General features: G+C 44.1%; 3 protein-coding genes across 3 annotated transcripts; 1 reads left to right on the top strand and 2 right to left on the bottom strand.

Moving 5' to 3' along the window:
• Positions 1-2281: 2281 nt before the first annotated feature.
• Positions 2282-4511, bottom strand: ccdc92bb (coiled-coil domain containing 92Bb). Its single transcript, XM_071902850.2, has 3 exons — positions 4382-4511; positions 4207-4254; positions 2282-3006 (listed from the first exon to the last, which is right to left on the bottom strand). Exons 1-3 carry the CDS (start codon positions 4509-4511, stop codon positions 2282-2284), a joined length of 903 nt encoding a protein of 300 aa, XP_071758951.2.
• A 2154-nt stretch (positions 4512-6665) lies between these two features.
• Positions 6666-12259, bottom strand: LOC139914517 (F-box only protein 40-like). The gene is made up of 9 exons (XM_078286715.1): positions 12206-12259; positions 11977-12035; positions 11148-11724; positions 10533-10969; positions 9793-9972; positions 8876-9117; positions 8417-8548; positions 7396-7720; positions 6666-6878 (listed from the first exon to the last, which is right to left on the bottom strand). The coding sequence occupies exons 2-9, from the start codon at positions 11977-11979 to the stop codon at positions 6666-6668; spliced, it is 2109 nt and encodes a 702-aa protein (XP_078142841.1). The 5' UTR covers positions 11980-12035; positions 12206-12259.
• A 1169-nt stretch (positions 12260-13428) lies between these two features.
• Positions 13429-17864, top strand: LOC139914518 (F-box only protein 40-like). The gene is made up of 6 exons (XM_071902856.2): positions 13429-13443; positions 13822-15006; positions 15451-15737; positions 16101-16232; positions 16780-17107; positions 17646-17864. Exons 1-6 carry the CDS (start codon positions 13429-13431, stop codon positions 17862-17864), a joined length of 2166 nt encoding a protein of 721 aa, XP_071758957.2.
• The last annotated feature ends 981 nt before the right edge of the window (positions 17865-18845 follow it).

Raw genomic sequence — 18845 nt, 5'->3', positions numbered from 1 at the left:
AGAGACATTAACATTCTGAGCAGCGTCTCTCAGACAACCGTGAGAACATTCTAGAACTGGACTTTTGCAAGGAAATAAGTTGCAAGTGTAACAAGCCCATAACATTTTCAACAAGAGAATTAGTTACATATTACCAGTGTTGGGGAGTAGTTACTGTCTTTTATCTGCCTTTTATTGATGTAAAGCACTTTGAGCTGCATGTTGTGTATGAAAGGTGCTATGCAAATAAAGGTTATTATTATTATTATTATTATTACACTACAATTACTAGTTTGTAGCTGCAGTAGCTTGGTATGGAGCATTTTCTGTGCCAGCCTAATAATTATAGCCAGGTTGAATGATCAATTGTTATTGATTGATTAATTTAATAGGTAAATAAAAAACAACTACAAAGTGATTCATTAAATTGATGTTTTAATGACACAATTAATACAACTGTTTATACTAACCTTTAATAAAACTATTAATAAAGTGGTAATTAAAGGACTAATCTAATCTCATATTTCTGTCTTTAATTAATGAATGAATTACTGAATTTATAATTTGATTTGCAAAATGCTTCTTCGCTTTCCATCTCACACTTCACTGTCTACTGCTTTATCATTTATACTTTCAGCTTAGGCCACACTTTATTATTAGATTACTCTTTTATTAGATGACATGCACCCAGTGTGCCATGTTAATAGTAATAGAGTACAACCCACAGAGAAATAAAAGGAGCCCTTATTGGCTGGCTTGTAGATTCTCCCCTGTATACAGTCAATATGCTATAGCAGGTTGCTAGCAGCACAATGTCAGAGATGGAGATCCCTCAACTTTTGCCCTGGCCAGATGGAGGACAGTCTGACCGCATCATCACAATCCTCCTCCATGTCACCTCCAACTCCTTTGACCCCTCCCCGTTATTTTTTAATCCTCTCCACTGCAAAGGTGCAGAAAATGCACTATATAGTATTCAGCCCCCCACTGTAATAAACTTGCTCATCCATGGTATTTTGTACAGGTGTGTGGTTTTTATTATTATGTGACATTGCAGGTGGAGATATGTTAAGTTTTTACAAAGTAGTTTAAACTACAGGTGGCATGGTGGCTCAGTGGCTAGTGCTGTCATTTCATAGTGACAAGGTCCTGGGTTTGAATCCCCACCCTTTTTGCATGTTCTCCCCATGTTTGCATAGGTTTGCTCCAGTTTCTTCCCACAGTCCAAAGACATGCAAGATAGGTGAATTGTTGACTCTAAATTGCCCCTCGGTGTGAATGTGAGTGTTTCTGTCTATGTGTTGCGTGGGATGGACCCTTCCAGGCTGTTTGCCTGCCTTCTGCCCTGTGTATGCTGGGATACGCTCCAGCCCCCCACGACTGTGATCTTTTGAGCTAACTGCTGTTATGTAATCACTGTTTATACCATTGCCAGCAACTTGACCATTAAATTTCATACCAACCCAAGACAGACTTGTTTCAGTCCCAGTCTAGGTTTGGTTCTACTGCCCCCCAATGGAATGATTTGACATGAAATCTCTGATAGCAGCTGTTGTCTCCTAGTGTCTACCAAAGTGTTTCTCAACTGGTGGGTTGAGACCCAGAAGTGAGTTGTGAGCCGTTCTGAGAGGGTTATACAAAGAACTAGATTGATGATTAGATTAGATAGGTTTTTTTTTTTTTTTACAATTTGGGTCTTGATACAAAACCAACTGAGAGCCACTGGTCATCAGTGTAACATCGGTGTAATAGCTATTTCATAATAACCATTCGACATTTTGAGAGGTTGGAAAACAGAACACATGACAACACAGATACTGTTTCGCCATTACTAGGCACATTGCATGAATTTAATAAAGTGCAAATCATACAAAATGTCCCTACACTTTCAGAACCTGAAATAAGGCTAGTGCAGTGAAAAAGCAGTTTGCCACTTTGGACGATATATCATGTGTGTTCACAGACCCAGAGGCAAGGCTACTACTTACAGGCAAAAGCCGTGACCAACAGTGTTAAATCAAAAGGTTTTCATATGAAATAATACCACTAGTCTGTGTTTCCGTCATTTTTACCAACCCAGTTTCTTACATGTAGGTTTGAAGTTAACATCAAACACCTTTCTGCAACTAACTATAACTATCTAACTCACTTCCTGAAATCTACACACAACCAAAGGCTTAAATCTCTCTCTTCAAACCACTGTCTGAGAATAGGTATACATAACTGCATCTGATGTTGAATGATGTGGGCTGATTTCGAGACCTGCTGGAAGACAACATCAGCTCTCTGCCTCTCTGCTGCGTCACAGAGCGGTTTCTCCCTCTCCTGCCCCCATGTCCACTCTCCTGTGCACTCTGCTCTCCTCTATATCCTCCCACTCGTCCTCCAGCCCCTCCCTGTCCCGCGTTCTGATTGGTCTGCTCCAGCGAAGGAGCCTGTATCTGAGCGGCACCAAGAAGAGGGCGGGGTCGGGCATGGGGTGTGGCCTCTGCGGTGATGTCACTCTCTCCTGCGGGACGCAAGCTCGGACCCTCTCCTCCCTCACGCTCACACGCCTCCTCTGTCTCGTCTCCGACTGGCTGGAAGAAACCGGGGGAGGCGGAGACAGGAGCCAGTCGGAGCCTTCCCCTTCATCATCTTCGTCATCTTCATCCTCCTCTTCTTCTTCCTCCTCCTCCTCTCCTCCTTCTTCTTCCTTTCCTTGGGCTTCCTCCTCTCCCGCTGCAGCGTCCTCTGTGCTTTGGCGTTGCTGGTAGAGTTTCAGGCGTGCGGTGTGGAGCTCGTGGCAGAGGGTCGTCGTGGTGACGGTCTGGCGCTGAAGCTCGCGGCTCAGCGTCGTGATCTTGTGGCTGCGGCGTTTCAGTTCCTCCAGGAAGTGACGCTCCTCCTCCTTGAGGCTCCTCCCGAGCGCCGACGCCCGCGCCCGGCCGGCCCGCAGCTCCCCGCGCACAGCGACCATCATGCACTGCTGCTCCTCCAGGAGACGCTCAGCGGCCTCACAGCGTGCCGCCAGCTCCGCCTCCTCCTCTGAGATACACACACACACATACATGTACATATACACATGTAGATTCTACATGGATATCAATGCATATTTGCATAGCCTTTGTAGATCTTGGGGTCATCTTATCTCTTAGGATATCAGTCTTTGATCCATTTTACTTTGCTCAATATCTCTCTCCTTTCATCTTTTTGATCAATTCATTCTCATATTACCTTCCTCAGTTTCTCTCTGTCCCTATGCCTTTCTATGCTCCTTCACTTGCTCTATTAATCTGGCTGGATAAAAAATATATATACCAACATATTGCAATACTATTTTTCCTGATTCAGAGTTGATTCTGCAAATCCTAATATCAATACTTTAATGTTAATTAATAGCAATAAAAGGGCTGATGTTAATTTCTTTGCTTTTATCAAGGACTCAGTGGAGAGAAGAACTTGATAAATGATGAAACAATGTTGCTTGCAATCTTTTTGTCATTCTGGACAAAAATATACCGAACCCAATCTACACTGTTGCATGATGAAACAGCACTTGGATTTCCAACTGTCACTATATCTTCTAAAGTAATACAAAATCAAACTCTGTCTATTTAGGTGTCATGTTACATGTTCACATATTACAGTAAGTTAAACACACTCAAGTACAAGGTGTGCACATTAAATGTCTATCTATCTGTCTATCTATCTATCTATCTATCTATCTATATATCTATCTATCTTTTTATTTGTTTCTTTGCTTACTAACAATTTCATAAGTACAGTGCATTAGAGAGCATTACAGCTTTGTTTTTTGTGCATGTCATTAGTTTTACATTTTATTGCAGCACACACTGCAGATCGTTACCACATATTTCCCCCTTGCCTAATAAAAGTCAGTGACAATATAAAAAAACATTGGAGTTTGTCCTGTGAACCATATTACTAATGCTAATAATGTAATGTTAAAACCTGTATGAAACCATACATAGCTTAAACTTGGTGTATATTTCAGTCATATATGATGTTCATAATAATACAAATATATCAAAAGATGCACAGCAAGACAAGTATTGAAATCATATAGTATCACAAGTCATTTTGTATTGCAGGTCCTTGCCAATATACCCAGGCTTACCCCGCACAGCCTCTGTGCTTTCCTCCCCATATAATTACAATATAAAATTTCGGCATCTCCAACATATCACTTTTCCAGCTCGTCAGCGAGGAGCTGTAATGTCTCACCTGCTGCGGTTCTGTCAGGAAACCTGGAGTCCAGCTCACAGCTAAGCTCTGCAGAGAGGAGGAAGACAGCCAGATTAGACAAACACACAGGCAGATAGACAGAAAGAGAGACACACACAGAGACAGACAGGCAGTCAAGTGGGTAGAGACAAAGTATAAGAAATGGAGAGATGACCGTGGCAGCGCCTCTTGAGGTGTGTGATCTCCAGCTGCAGGCCGGTGAGCATGGCAAGGTGCTCCTGCTTCAGGAAGGCCATGCCTCTCTCCACACTGGCCACCTGCCGCTCCAGCCTGCCCGTCTGCATGGCCCAGACACACACAACCTGCAGACAGAGAGAGGCTGTTAGGGAACTGGACAGGTCATGATGGGATAAATGAGCTCCCAGTACAACAGTAGAACAGTGTAACTCAAAACAGGCAGTGCATAGACAGACGGCCAAGCTATTACTGTCAATGGTCAATTCTCCATGAGGAAAAAAAATCACTTTAATAAAATATTCCTATAGGCAACTGATGCCTGTGGTACTATAATGAGTTTATAACGACCATATCGCGCTTTATGCTATTTTTCCTATGGTATGACAATAATGATGGTATGATAATATTCATATAAGGACCTATTTTTGCAGTCATACTTGTGTAGCATCCTTCTAAACACATTGGGTTTATTATAGTTAGGGAACTAGTCTCTTAATTGCAAGCTTAGTTTCGAACCTATACTCTCTACAGATTTCATTCCATTCAGTTTGATTCTCGCCTGTATTGAGAAAAGCTTAATTGCTGCTGCTCTTTGCTTGGTTGGTCTCTTATTCACAGCCCGTAGCGCTCAGTGTATTTACCTGTAACTTTGTGCAATCACGGACCGTGGCCTACCGTGATATCCAAGCGCGAGCCGGTTCAAAGCGTTTCTCATGGATTCTCCCTCTGATATCTCTGCCCTTGATTTAGCAGAGATGCGGAAAACAGAAGAGCCGTGCAAAAAATGTCCAGTCTACAAAATGGCCCGTGTAACCGCTTGCTCGCAGGTAAAGTGGGTATTTCACGCCTACGGGCCCATCGCTGTTCTACCTGGTTGTAAGACTGGCTGCCGTCTTTCGGAGTGTGAACAAATCCTGCTGCAGAGTCGAAATAACCTCCTCATAACCTTCTGGTTGTACGTGCAGTACGGTGCCGCTGCCGTATTCACAACAAAGCACCCAAGTATGGGGGGTGATTAATGCCACATAGAAGAGGAGGAGAAGCATCATAGTCATGGAAACTACTAGCTTTGTTGCCATCTTGGAAGGGGGGAAAGTAAAGGTTAAAACAACAATATAGGTAACAGTCTAAATTAGAGGAATTGTCATTTAAAAAAATATTGGATAATGGCCACAATTACATTTGGAAATTGACTGATTAAAGAAAGTTGCAATTATGGACAATTTACTGATGTATGTATGTTGTATGTATGTTGGATATGAAATAAGCTAACCATAAAATATATACCTAGTCAGTAGAGACAAAACAGCAAATTAAAGAGGGTAAATGCCATAATTACACAAGATTATGGAATACAGCCTAGGTACTCAATCCGGTCCTCGAGGGCTGGAGTCAGGTTTTTCGTCCTCCCTGATAGTGAATGAGCCACATCTGGTGTCAGGTGGATACAGACCAGGTGTGGCTCATTAACCCCAGGGAGGAACAAAAACATTTAAGACACTGGTCCTCGGGAGCCAGAACTGAGTACCTAGGGAATACAGGATATGAGTTCAAGTGGTTGAATTGGGTTTACTTTGAAAAAGAGAGAAGTGATGGAAGAGTTATTTAATAGTGACAGTGATGCCACTTGTTAATGTTTCTCTAACAGCAGCTCAATTTTCCACAATCTTCTCCAAAAATGTTGACATTGACAATACTTCCACTTCTCTTCCCTCTCTTTCTGTGTGGCATTAATCACCCCTCATACAGCTCACTAGGTTGCATCCAGTGGAGGGTACACCCACCTACACTCAGTTCACTCACCTTTTCATTTGCAGAATAGAGTTCATCTTTTTAGGCTGACATAAATCTTTATGACCTAAATTCATAGTACAAATCATAGTAAGGGATCAGCAAATGCAGCTCATGTGCTTCAGCATCATAAATCATACTAGTAAACATTTTTTTCCAATGTGAATATACCATTTATGTTATAAAATAAGTTGTAGTAAAAATAATTACAGCTGAATCAAAATCAAATAGATAATGTTAAATAATAGCAACAGAGACAATGAAAGGGCAAGAAATGCTTCACAAGTTTTTGTCTATGTTTTATTTGTTTTGTGCAATGCCTCATGAGGTACCGACTGTAATATTCTCAGTACCATGGCTGGGGACATCATCCCTACACCTGTCCCATACCAGCGTATGCTAGGCTAACATACCTGTAATCTCACTATAGGTGCATTATTAGATGCAGCAGGTAGAATTAAATGTCCTTTTCAATGCTGACATCTGTTTCCTATGAACTGGGCGACCAGACTTTGTCTCTCCTGGCTGCCTCCCTGTTGCTCACTCATGCTGGGAAGGGGAACAGACTCGCTGTGGGGAGAGGTCTTGTAGTATGGACAGACTTTTAGATGAGCAGATATTGGAGGGATGTCTGCAAAACGCCATGAATCCACTGAGGAGAAGAGGTGACTGAACTCCCATACCTGAGCAGATATAGAGAGAAGAGAAGAGAAGAGAAGAGAAGAGAAGAGAAGAGAAGAGAAGAGAAGAGAAGAGAAGAGAAGAGAAGAGAAGATGGGGGAGGGGAGAGGAGAGGAGAGGAGAGGAAAACATGGGTCACAGCTGGTAGCAGTGCCTTAAAGAGTGAATCACAACTAAATCATGTTTTTTGAGCTGTACACATGGTTGTATGGCTTCTATATAGTGAATAGCATTAATTCTGTAGTTATGCATCTATTTCTAAGGAAAATCGCTGTTGTACTGCTCTCTGTGGGCTGAAACTTTGGCAGCATCAAATACTTAGCAATGAAAACTGTTACTGCCCCCAAGAAGAAATGGGTGATCCGTTACCACAGATACACACAACTATTTGCTCTCGCTCCTTTTTTGCATCTTTCAAAATTGTGCTCTATAGGCGGAGAGAGGCTGAAAACAGTGTGTTAACCATTTTAAAAGACTAAAATGAAACAGTTTAGATGATTTAGTGTGTAGGTGTCTTACTGGTTTGGCCCTCCACTTGGCTCCTCCATGTGAGTAGGTCTTCCTCTCCCAGCGGAGGGTGACCATCCCTCTCTCCTGCAGCAGAGAGGAGCACACATCCCTCATGAGGCGGGACACCAGGGCCAGCTGGGACAGGGACAGACTGTCCAGGAAGCTGGCCATGTGGCACAGCACCTCGTAGGGCAGGGAGCTCAGAGAGTCCTCCCCTCCTCTCTTCCTCCGGCTGCTGGAGGAAGAAGACTCCGCTGAGCTGCTGGAAGGCTGGGAGCGCTCCACCAGAGAGGCAGGGAGGGTCGGACGCAGGTTGAAACTGCTCAGGTCCTGGCTGCAGGGAGGAAAATAGTTATTAAGTTATTCATTCAATTATACAAAGTGCAGTATGAGTTTCTAAACTAGGATACAGTTTGTGTCCGTCTGCAAGCTTGAGTATGGTCTTGAGTTTGAATTTTAGTTTGTATCGAGGTGCGAGCAGGTATGAGTCTGTGAATACATACAACATATATCATATAACAGTGTTGGTTCACACCCTAGTGTTCATCATGATATGAAGGAAAAATAAGCACAGCTCAAAGCTTCAGTGAGGGATACTGATGCAAGAATAAGTTTAAATCTTACAATATAAAGTTTGAGTGCAAGAATCAGTATGTGTTCAAGTGTGAAATGTTTTGTTGATGTGATTCCAGTTGTAGATTGTTATTCATCTACATGTATTTCAGAAATATATTCCATTTTGGTGTGAATGGCTGTGACTTTTAGTGTGAATCAGAATCAGAGTCCATGTTTGAGTGTTGCTGTCAGTGAATGTGAGTTCGATCAGATTCAATCAACTTATTGGGCAAGTTACACCGATAAATCAACCTTAAACCTTGAGATCTTCACTTAAATCTTTTTTTTTTTTTTAGCTTGATTGAGTCTTTGAGTTAATGTAATTCTCAGTATTCAAGTCTGAGTGTGTGTAAATCTGTGTAAATCTATAGAGAGTGAGTTTGAGAGTGGGTTTGAATTGGTGAGTTTTTCTCACTTGTAGGTGACGGTGGCTTCATGTGTGGAGGGCTGGAACCTCCTCTGGCTGTAGGTGCAGCCCAGGTAGGACAGGGGGCATCGCTGCTCGAACCAGCCACTCAGACCCGTCTGGATGTCACTGTGCACATTCCTGGATCAGGATAGTTAGTATGGCTATTACTGTAAGGATAAATATACCAAACACACTTCATGTTTCCATTCACAGTTAACCCATTGCCTTTACTCCATCTTTATTCACGTTTCATGGGGTCTTTAAGTTACCTGAGTGAGTCCTACATAGAGCATACACTCTTAACTGGATGTGTCATCAATATTCTTGTGTTCTTATTAAGATACTGTATGTTGTTTGGCAAGTGATGTGTTGAAACTGACACGTGACAGAGATACGGAGGTAACCGGGGTCGTGCAGACAAGACCCTCTGCTGAATTCAACCACATTAGTAGCATTTACAGCCACCTGAAGTGCGTGGGGAACTCCCTGCGGTGGAAGGTGTGTCCACAGAGGAACGTGAAGACGGAGTTGGCCTTGTTTTGTCTGCTGTTCACGCTCTCCGCCTGCAGCTGGAGGCGAAGCTTCAGCGGCCTTTCCACCGTCACTTCAGCCAGGGTCGTCTTCCGTTTGAACGGTGCCGTGCAGAACGAGTGCGTTTGTGTTCCCTCATCAACATACAGCCCGTCGATTCCCTTTGTCTCACTGATCTGCACGAAAATCAATAATGCACAAACCCTGATGAATTCAATTAAGCACACAGTATGAATGGATTATAGTGGGGTGATGACTGTGTAAAAATCGGAGAAGCGGGTTTGTGACCAGAAGGTTGCTGATTGTCCAACTAGGAACACATTGGTGGGGAAAATCTTCCCTCCCTTATCAAATACCTTCAAGTTTGAAACACAGTGATGAATGTACCTAAATTATATATTATCTTGGTGTTTCTACACATGTAAGATGTTGTTTGGTACCTATGATGGTCATGCTTGAGCTCTAAATAAGGAAGAGGAGAGCAGGCATTCAAATAAATAATACATTATATATCATTTTTCTTGCTACTGCTGCCATCTCTTCCATAAGGATCATCAACTGACACATCAGCTAAGCAACTAAAGTACAGTATATTGCACATAGAATTCCTGGTAATATGTGATTGGAAAATGCAAAATAGAAGAATCGAAACATTATAAAACCTATAGCTTCTCTTTCAGAACATCACTGTCTATTCTACTGTGAATCTCCCAGCAGCCTGACTGGACCTCAACCTCTCTGGGATCTGTGGTGCATAAACAATTCTGTGTTAGAGTTACACAAGATAATTTGATAAGAGCATTCTGGTTGTACAGTTCTTTATAAAAGTTGGAGTGAGAGCTTTGGCTGACCTTGTGACCCATGACCTCTAGCTCTGCGTAGCCCAGCAGGGTGGCTGCTGCCTCGTCGCTGTTCCAGTCCTCTTCCTCGACCCCGAGGTCGGACGTGTCCAAGCTGCGAGTCTCGCTCAGGGCCCGCGTCGCCACGTCACACAGGTGCACCCGTCGCTTATAATGGTAGCTGTCAGGGACCTCGGAGTAGACGACAGAAGAGAATACAATACATTACAATATGATACAATACAAGGCAGTACAGTCAAAACATCTTTGGGCCATGACCCATAGCCATGAACACCTATGGCTTATTTGGACAGATTGCATGCTGAATATATCCAGGATCGTTAGATCGTAGAAGTATTAGAAGATGCTTGTTTCAAAAGCAACTGTGCACATTGGCGGCTCCAAATGGTAGCAACAAGTCTGTGATCACATTATACCAAAGGATACCAAAGGAACAAGTGGCAAAAGGTCTAATGTTTGTGAGTCCAGCTTTCTCTGGATGGAGCGCTTAACTGCTGCTGTTTAGGAAACAGTTTGAATTTTACTAAAGTTTTGATTTGTCACTTCTTGTGGGCGGAGAACTGGACATACCCAGCACCAGAATTTGATTTTGGCAAACAGGGTGAATCTGCTTGTTCTCAAGTAGTGGGGTTGGGATGCTTTCCTCTACTGCAGCCCCACTATGATTTAGGCTGATAAAACAGGTGCATTTTACTTAAAAATCTTGCCTTAGTGCTGCTTTAAATCATCACCTTGAAAGAGCGCAGGGTCTGGACCGGGATAGGCTCCAGGCTTCCGTAGACAAAGTCTTGCTCTCTCGGTGTGCAGGCCTTGATTTGTCCGAAGGTGAGCAGCATGCGCCCGTGGTGCACCAGGTACATGTTGAACTCTTGCGGGGTGAGCTCCTGCCCCAAACGGTCCAGCACCCCTTCCTGCCACGGGGCCAGGCCCGTCTTACTCGTGTCTGGCGGGGGACAGTTTCTGTCTGCAGCACCCCCTCCCGCCTCTGTATCCTTCTTGCCAGATTTTGTGTTCTGCGGATTGTCTTGGTTTGCCTGGGCGGCTGCACAACCGCCCCTCTCCATGCTGAACATCATCTCACACAGGTTGTATTTCTTTGTGGTGATGCCTGACCCTTGCCCTGCATTGTTCTCCACAGTCTCTTCACCAACACCATTCTCACACAAACCTGTGGGAGACCAGAGAGAGGGAGGGACAGAGGGAGAAATGTAAAGACACCAGAGGAGCATGAGAAAAGTCGAGAATGGATATAACATCAAGCTACATTTTTCAAAGATTCATCATTACAATTTGCTGTAACGATGAATCTTTTTGTATTTAGCACCATGATTCCCTTCCATTGGTACCGTTGTTTGTGAGGACACCATTGACAAGCCCTCCTGTTGCCTTCTCCTCTTTCTCGTCCTCCTTTCTTTCCTTCTCATCCTTCTTCCCCTCCTCCTCCTCTTCCTCTTCCATCAGCTCTGGGTAGAGGGGCTTCATCTTCAGCCGGGCGAAGAGGTCTCTCTGATCGACCAGGGCCATGGCAAGATCCATGGCCTCCCCTCGCCCCTCATCTGCCTCCAGCACATTCTGCTGCAGCTCTACGTTGTTATGTGGGTGTGTTTCATCGACCGGCCAGCGGAGCCACTCCATGGAGCAGCAAACCACGCTGGCCGGACAGACCTGGAGGTGCGCTGCCTGCCAGGAGCGAGGCATGGCGACCGGGCAGCCGTACCCTGCGTTGAGGCACGGCACCCTCACATTGGGGCAGAGCAGCAGGTGTTCCTCCTCTTTGCACAGGTGGAAGAGCGCTCCACACTGCAGGCGGCAGGGGACGACCGCACAGGACACCGAGACCTCCACTCGAGTCCTGCAGCGCCGGCTGTAGCAGGACTCACAGTGGACATGCAGCTGCACCTTGGAGGCCCGAGAACGATGACTCTGATTGGGTTGGGGGGAAAAAGAGAAAGCAAGAGATAGATAGAAAGTCAAAGTGAAGACAAGTCTGAAAAAGACAGACTTCCTAATTAGTCCCAAGTTTTCATCTTCAAATATTAATATACAGTGTTAAGTACATGTAACTAGGGTAAGTAAACAGGTTTTATTATATAAACAATTCATATGGTTACAAGCAACATTTGATTAAAGGTAATTGTGTATTGTGTGTATCACAGTTGCAAAATAAAAACATACCATTCTTTAGATCCTCTGGAACCAGTCTCTATCTTAAGCAGCAGATCTTGTATCCTATCCTGTAAATAGAAAGGAAAATTTGAGTCTCATTCTCTCACAGAACAAGGCAAGCTGCTTGAATAAATAAACACATCTGCTATTCAATGAATTTACTGAAAACACTGCATGTAAACACACAATGCCACTACTATTGGAGTCCCCCAGCTCAAAAAAACAATCTTTAGCCTACCGCTGTATGAGTAGGAAAGGAGAGAACCACGCTCCTTGGACTGCGTCTTGTGCTTTAAAGACCAAGTGTGTGTGTGTTTCTGTGTGTGTGTGTGTGTGTGTGTGTGTGTGTTATAAATAGAGCTGTGTGCCGACTGAGAAATGTTACACAGGCAGTTTGGAAACATGGTTTGGGTTGCCAGACCTCTCAGCCATTTACTTCAGAGGACATCTCTCTCACCTTAGTCCCATTCAGTCACATTGTGCTACGACTGACAATAGGGATGACAATTGAACCTGAGAACAAAATGAGGCTGAGTGGCACCAGATAATTTAGAGTCCATACAGCATCCCCTAGTGGAGAGTTTAGAGACTTTCAAAACATTGTATGTGCGTGTCTCATTGGAGTTATTCCAGCAGAAGATGAACTATTTATGCTCTCCTGGAAACACAGTTACTTGTTCAGACACGGAGCACAAAGCACACACTCATTTCAGCCACAAAATGAAGCATAAAGCCCACTTTATAGTTGTAAAGATTGGACAGTCATGTAAATGTGTGATACTTTAGGCTGTAACCTGATAGCACTGCTGCAAAGTGAGAGATTGAGAGAGAGAGAGAGAGAGAGAGAGAGAGAGAGAGAGAGAGAGAGAGAGAGAGAGAGAGAGAGAGAGTTATGTCCCCTGCTGAACCAGAAGGCTGCTTGGCTAATTTTAACCTGCCTGTTCACTCGTGTAAAAGCTAAGAGACTTGAAGTTATAAAACCAGAGAAAGGAAACACATGTCCACCCTGGCACCCTGGTAAGACTTTTATCAGATTATAGGCTTTGTCCCACTGTGGGTGTGCTGAAATACTTTGATAATGTGCATGATCATTTATATAGCCTATGAGTGTTTTCATTGAAGAGCAGTATAGTAAAACTGCTCAGACACAAGTAATAAAACCGTAGAAGTAGATGTGAAATTGCATTTTTGTTGTGTTCTTATCTGTACACCTACTATTCATATTTTCAATGGTCAGCTTCACAGTGGAGGAGACCTAACTGAACATTATTGCAATAGGCCATAGATTACAATTTAATTACTGTGCAACTCTAAATACCAAATCTTCATAATATGGTTGTAGGGCAATGAAAAACAAGCAGAAATTGTAATGCATTTCATCAGAGTGCTTTAGAGCTTGAGAGTGCAAGCCAAGTTGATTGTTCTCTGCTTAGTGCATGATGGACCAAAACTATTGCATCAATGTTGGGGGCATATGTGACTGTTTCTCATAACTGTGTTATTTTTGTCCTGCTTGTTTGTTACGTGTCCTACCTGGTTGCTGTCTCTCTATTCAGGCCTGATATTACAGGTTAAAACATAAATCTATATGTTCATTTTCTATTGCATTAATCTTACAGGATTCCATGACTTCTCTTACACACTGATAAAGCCTTGTGGATATGGTGAGTCACAGGTGGTATACCAGATGATTCTTGATGTTGAATCAGTGTTCAAGCATTTTTTTATAGCCTAGGGTTAGGAAGTTTGTCTTTTATGTTTATGTTCTGAGCTTAATGTTTATGTTTTAAAAGACTTTTCTTTTGACTTTGACTTGACTCTCTTGCTTTCTCTTTTTCCCCCCAACCCAATCAGAGTCATCGTTCTCGGGCCTCCAAGGTGCGACTGCATGTCCACTGTGAGTCCTGCTACAGCCGGCGCTGCAGGACTCGAGTGGAGGTCTCGGTGTCCTGTGCGGTCGTCCCCTGCCGCCTGCTGTGCGGAGCGCTCTTCCACCTGTGCAAAGAGGAGGAACACCTGCTGCTCTGCCCCAATGTGAGGGTGCCGTGCCTCAATGCAGAGTATGGCTGCCCGGTCACCATGACCCGTTCCTGGCAGGCAGCGCACCTCCAGGTCTGTCCCGCCAGCGTGGTTTGCTGCTCCATGGAGTGGAACCGCTGGCCGGCGGACGACGCCCATTCTCACCCCAACACCGAGCTGCATGGAAACCTGCTGAAGGAGAGGGGGCAGGGGGGGTGTCTGGACCTGGCCATGGCCCTGACAGACCAAGACCACCTGTTCCACTCCCTGAAGATGAAGAAACTCTTCCCCGAACTGACCAAGAGCGTGGACGAGGAGGAGAGGGAGGAGGAGAGGAAGAAGGAGGAGAGGAGGAAGGAGAAAGAGGAGAAACAAAGGGCTGCTTTGGAGAAGGAGGCAGCAGAAAGGGCCGCCGCTAGGGGAGCGAGCGGTTGGACCTGGGAGCCTATGAACATTTTTGGCATCAATGCCACTGATGAAGAAGAGGATGAGAGGGAGGCTGAGGCAGAGCCGGAGCTGACCCAGGAGGAGAGGGAGGCGCTCGCCAGGGCCTCAATGAACGCTGAGATGCTGGAGAACTACAGCGCCTGGGAGCGCATGTTCAGTATGGAGATGGGCGGCTGCAGGGAGGCGGGTGGGGCAGCTGCAGCAGGAAGTAAAGGGCCGGGGATGACAAAAGGGAAAGGGCTGGGCACTCTGATGGAAGAAGATACAGAGACACCAGATACCGGTGTGGGTGCAGCAGCATCAAACACATGCATGGATCCATACAGACATGTGAGCAGCACATGTGTTGCCCCCTCCTGCTTTCTCACTGCCAGCAATATGAAGAGTTTTGTGTACGGATATGTGGAGCCGATGAAGATTGTCACTGTGCGTACGTTTAAAATCCCAACCAGCTTCTCGGCCAAGCAGAGCCGCATCCGCAACCCTGGATTCTATAAGAAAGAGAGCCGTGCTGTGGATACCAGCGACCTGGGGGTGGCGCTAGACGAAATGCCTGTCTGGGAGGAAGTCCAGGTGAGAGGAAGACATGCATCCTGCTATGGAATAAAATTGTGCACTGCAAATACAAAAAATCACTTTTAACATGTCATTTAATCTATCTTTTTTTCTGAAAAAAGTGAAAAAAATCTGCTAAAGGAATGAAAAGATTTCACTTGTTCTCAGTTCAGTTTCATTTGCTGCAGAAATATTTCCTGAAAATAAAAGTAACAGTGTTTTAAAATAAGGAATATTTGTTTTAAGAAAAATAAGATTCTAGAATTCAATATGAGATGAAATGACTTCAGATGACTTGCAGTGCATAAAGTACCAGTGTGGCCTCCTTGGTTCTTTCGGGGCCCTTTATCTTAATATAAATACCTTCATGTCTTTATTCTGACGCCTAATACTCACTGATAAAAATGACCATAAAACAATATGATAATTAATTGTCTCATGGTGAGTTGATTCGCTCCCCAGGCGTCTCTGCTCTGCTGCCTGGAGAAGGAGCAGAGGGGTCACCTCATCGCCGAGGCGACGTGCACCGACGCTCTGCTCTCAGATGAAGGCTCCCAGACCTACAACCTCCTGTCCGCTCCATTCCGGTCTAACGCGTCTCTGGCCGACCTGACGGCAGAAAAACCGCTAGAGCTGCACCTCCAGCTGCAGGTGGAGGGCGTCACCAGCCGGCACCACAAGGCCAGCTCCGCCTTCACCTTCCTCTGTGGACACACCTTCCAGCGCAGAGAATACGGCAAACACTACAGGTGGGTGCTTGGTTTTTTAAATTTTATTGAATTTTATCTCACTTTTTCTATCTAATTTTATCTTCCCTAATTATACCTCCCCATTTTTGTATTTCCTGTCTATGCTGTGTGGTCCCTTGAGAAATTTCTCCTCACTGTGTGGTTAGATAGTTCCTTATAAGTCCCTATAGGCTTCTAATTATCCAATGTTTCAAGATCCAAACCAGAACTGGGTCACATAGAATTTGCAAATAATGATCAGCATTTGTTTTTAAGCTCTTTGGAGTACAAGATAGGGTTTTGCCATAGGAATGCAATGAGACCTGGAAAGATAAGACATGGCTTAATGAAGTATTTTCTGATCTGTGCACATTCACCATCCAGGAATGTGCACAGTGACATCCAGATGTGTGTGAACGGCTGGTTCGAGCAGCGATGCCCCCTGTCCTACCTGGGTTGCACCTACAGCCAGAGGAGGTTCCAGCCCTCCACACATGAAGCCACCGTCTCCTACAAGTGAGAAAAACCTCATAACTCATCTCCGCTAAGGTGTGTTACTGACCAACATTCTTATGGAGTACATACAGAATTACTTAAAAGTATATTACAAGTAATCTATGGCATTTATTGGCCTCTATTTGCAATCAGTAGGAACTGCAACAACATTGACAGAAATTATCTCCTCCTCCTACACAAGTGTCTGGTACAGCTCTTATCCCCCCACCCGTCCACCCCACCCCACCCTCACTCACACCCACCCTCTCACACACACACTCATACGCATACACTCCTCTTGTCCCCTTAAAGTCACATTTTCATTTTGGGTTGGAGGAGAATGGGAGAGTATTGAAATTCCAATGGGCGAGGAGTTTTTGTTTGGGCCGGACATTGAGTTTTGAAAGACAGAAATCTCAGCATCTGGTAAAGGAATCTTTGAGTCATTGGTATTGATTAACATCCCTATCAATCCCTCACAGATATACTACGGTCAGTTTGTGCTATGGGGCAGTAAAAACCTAACTTAATGCACCTTTAAGAACTGTAATGTCAACCTGTCTTTCAGCGAGGATCTGGGCAGCTTCAGCCTGCGTCCGACCCTCCCTGCCTCTCTGGTGGAGCGCTCCCAGCCTCCCAGCAGCTCAGCGGAGTCTTCTCCCTCCAGCAGCCGGAGGAAGAGAGGAGGGGAGGACTCTCTGAGCTCCCTGCCCTACGAGGTGCTGTGCCACATGGCCAGCTTCCTGGACAGTCTGTCCCTGTCCCAGCTGGCCCTGGTGTCCCGCCTCATGAGGGATGTGTGCTCCTCTCTGCTGCAGGAGAGAGGGATGGTCACCCTCCGCTGGGAGAGGAAGACCTACTCACATGGAGGAGCCAAGTGGAGGCCAAAGCAGAAGGTGGGTCAATAAAAGAGGCAGTGTATCTGTTAATAGTGAAACAAGATGTAACTAAGGTGATCAGTAGTTATTGCATAATAACTGGGCTACATTTGATTGAAAACAAAAGTTTGCTAGGCGTATATATCATACTACTTATGACTGTTAACAGCATTTAAACAACCAAATTTCTATCGTGTAGAAGGGTAGAAATATAATTGAATGCTATTGAATGCTTTTTATCGGCTAATGCTTACTGGGGAGTTGCACCCCCTTTTGTTCAATTCATGTCGTAATTGTCCCAAGGCTTAAACATCCTTCTTCCCTTTTATTTACAACAACCTGTCATTAATGAAGTGGATTATATAGGCAAGGTACATATAGGGTTGGAGCTTTCACCTATATTTATTGGGTCAGCCAATGTCATGTACAGTAAAGAGTAACCAATAATTTGGCAATATTTTGTATACGTTGACCATAAGATGTCTCTCTCTCTCTCTCTCTCTCTCTCTCTCTCTCTCTCTCTCTCTCTCTCTTCTCTCTCTCTCTGTGACTTCAGGTATGGCAGTTCAGCACCCTCTTCTCCCCAGTGGAGAGTTGGTGTTTCCAAGATGCGGCGCCCATGTCCGAGCACCTAAAGGTGTGTCCCTACTACCAGAGAGAGTCCAGAACCGAGCGGATTCTGCTGCCACGCATCAGAGAAAACACCCGCACTAACACACTCTGCAAAGACCCCACTCTGGTTAACTTGTTCCAGAAGAAGAAGATCATAATGTAATACAAAGCAAGCACTGACTACAATATGCTGCTTTAATCTCTTATTATACAACGGGTAGTATCAGCCAAGCGATCTGATTGGTCGAAGATGCGTTCCAGTAGCCATGACTTATCGGTTTCTATACCAGCACTTGTGATAACCAGGGAGATAGTTAGCAGTCTTTCTTGCTTTCTCCTGATTTTTATTCTTGTGGATGTATGCTAATTTAGAAAAATCTTTGGTAACCATCATATAAAAGCAGTAATACCCAGCATTGCTCTTTACAAAGTTTTGGCCTCAATTGTTATGTGGCTGTGGATAATGATAAGCAGTTCAATTTTATCTGAGGCTACATATAAAGATGTTTTATTTCTTCCTTTGTTGATTGTAATGTATTTGCTGCTATTTTTTGCTAACTATATGATTGTTTTTCCCTTGATTGATAAACACAAAGAAGCTAATCTAGATTACTATCTGTGAGTTCTTTTTAATAATAAAAAAAAAAATACAGCAAATATGACAACAATAATGTTATTTGCAGTACATTTACACTGGATATGTTGAATGACAACATGTTATGTGTTAGAAAAACATTTGTTTTGGCAGCTCAAGGTATTAGAGGTATGTTTGGGAGAGATGGTAAGCTGCTGGTAGGGATGGATACAGAACTGAACTGGGCTGCATGGTTCTTTGCATTTCATGGTAGAGATCTCTGCTCCATTATAAATGATACAAATTACAAGAACAAATTTGGACTTGAGCTAAGATATGACAAGTCCCAAAACACCAGGAAACCATTATCCAAGTGAGTGACATCCCACACCATACCCAATAGACACCCATGTTCCTAAGTGAACACCCTAAATTATATAGTTGTATATACCTCTTATTTCCATCTTATTGTCTCTTATGGCCTTTTGTTGCTTTTATCTGTTGCTTTTTATCTTTGTCTTCTATATATTTTTTGTATGTGGATGGCTGTTGTGAGATGTCTACTCTGCT

The sequence above is a fragment of the Centroberyx gerrardi genome, chromosome 11 (genome assembly GCF_048128805.1).
Source record: "Centroberyx gerrardi isolate f3 chromosome 11, fCenGer3.hap1.cur.20231027, whole genome shotgun sequence".
Taxonomy (NCBI): Eukaryota; Metazoa; Chordata; class Actinopteri; order Beryciformes; family Berycidae; genus Centroberyx; species Centroberyx gerrardi.
This window is presented reverse-complemented; position numbering and strand designations above follow the sequence as displayed.

Coding starts and splice junctions, on each gene's coding strand:
- ccdc92bb (XM_071902850.2), bottom strand. CDS start 4,511: ATGCAGACGGGCAGGCTGGAGCGGCAGGTGGCCAGTGTGGAGAGAGGC. Junction 4,255..4,381: donor CCTCAAGAGGCGCTGCCACG/GTCATCTCTCCA, acceptor TCCTCTCTGCAG/AGCTTAGCTGTGAGCTGGAC. Junction 3,007..4,206: donor TCCTGACAGAACCGCAGCAG/GTGAGACATTAC, acceptor TGTGTATCTCAG/AGGAGGAGGCGGAGCTGGCG.
- LOC139914517 (XM_078286715.1), bottom strand. Junction 10,970..11,147: donor TGGTGTCCTCACAAACAACG/GTACCAATGGAA, acceptor GGTCTCCCACAG/GTTTGTGTGAGAATGGTGTT. Junction 8,549..8,875: donor GAGTTCCCCACGCACTTCAG/GTGGCTGTAAAT, acceptor ATCCTGATCCAG/GAATGTGCACAGTGACATCC.
- LOC139914518 (XM_071902856.2), top strand. Junction 15,007..15,450: donor CTGTCTGGGAGGAAGTCCAG/GTGAGAGGAAGA, acceptor TTCGCTCCCCAG/GCGTCTCTGCTCTGCTGCCT. Junction 15,738..16,100: donor GAATACGGCAAACACTACAG/GTGGGTGCTTGG, acceptor TTCACCATCCAG/GAATGTGCACAGTGACATCC.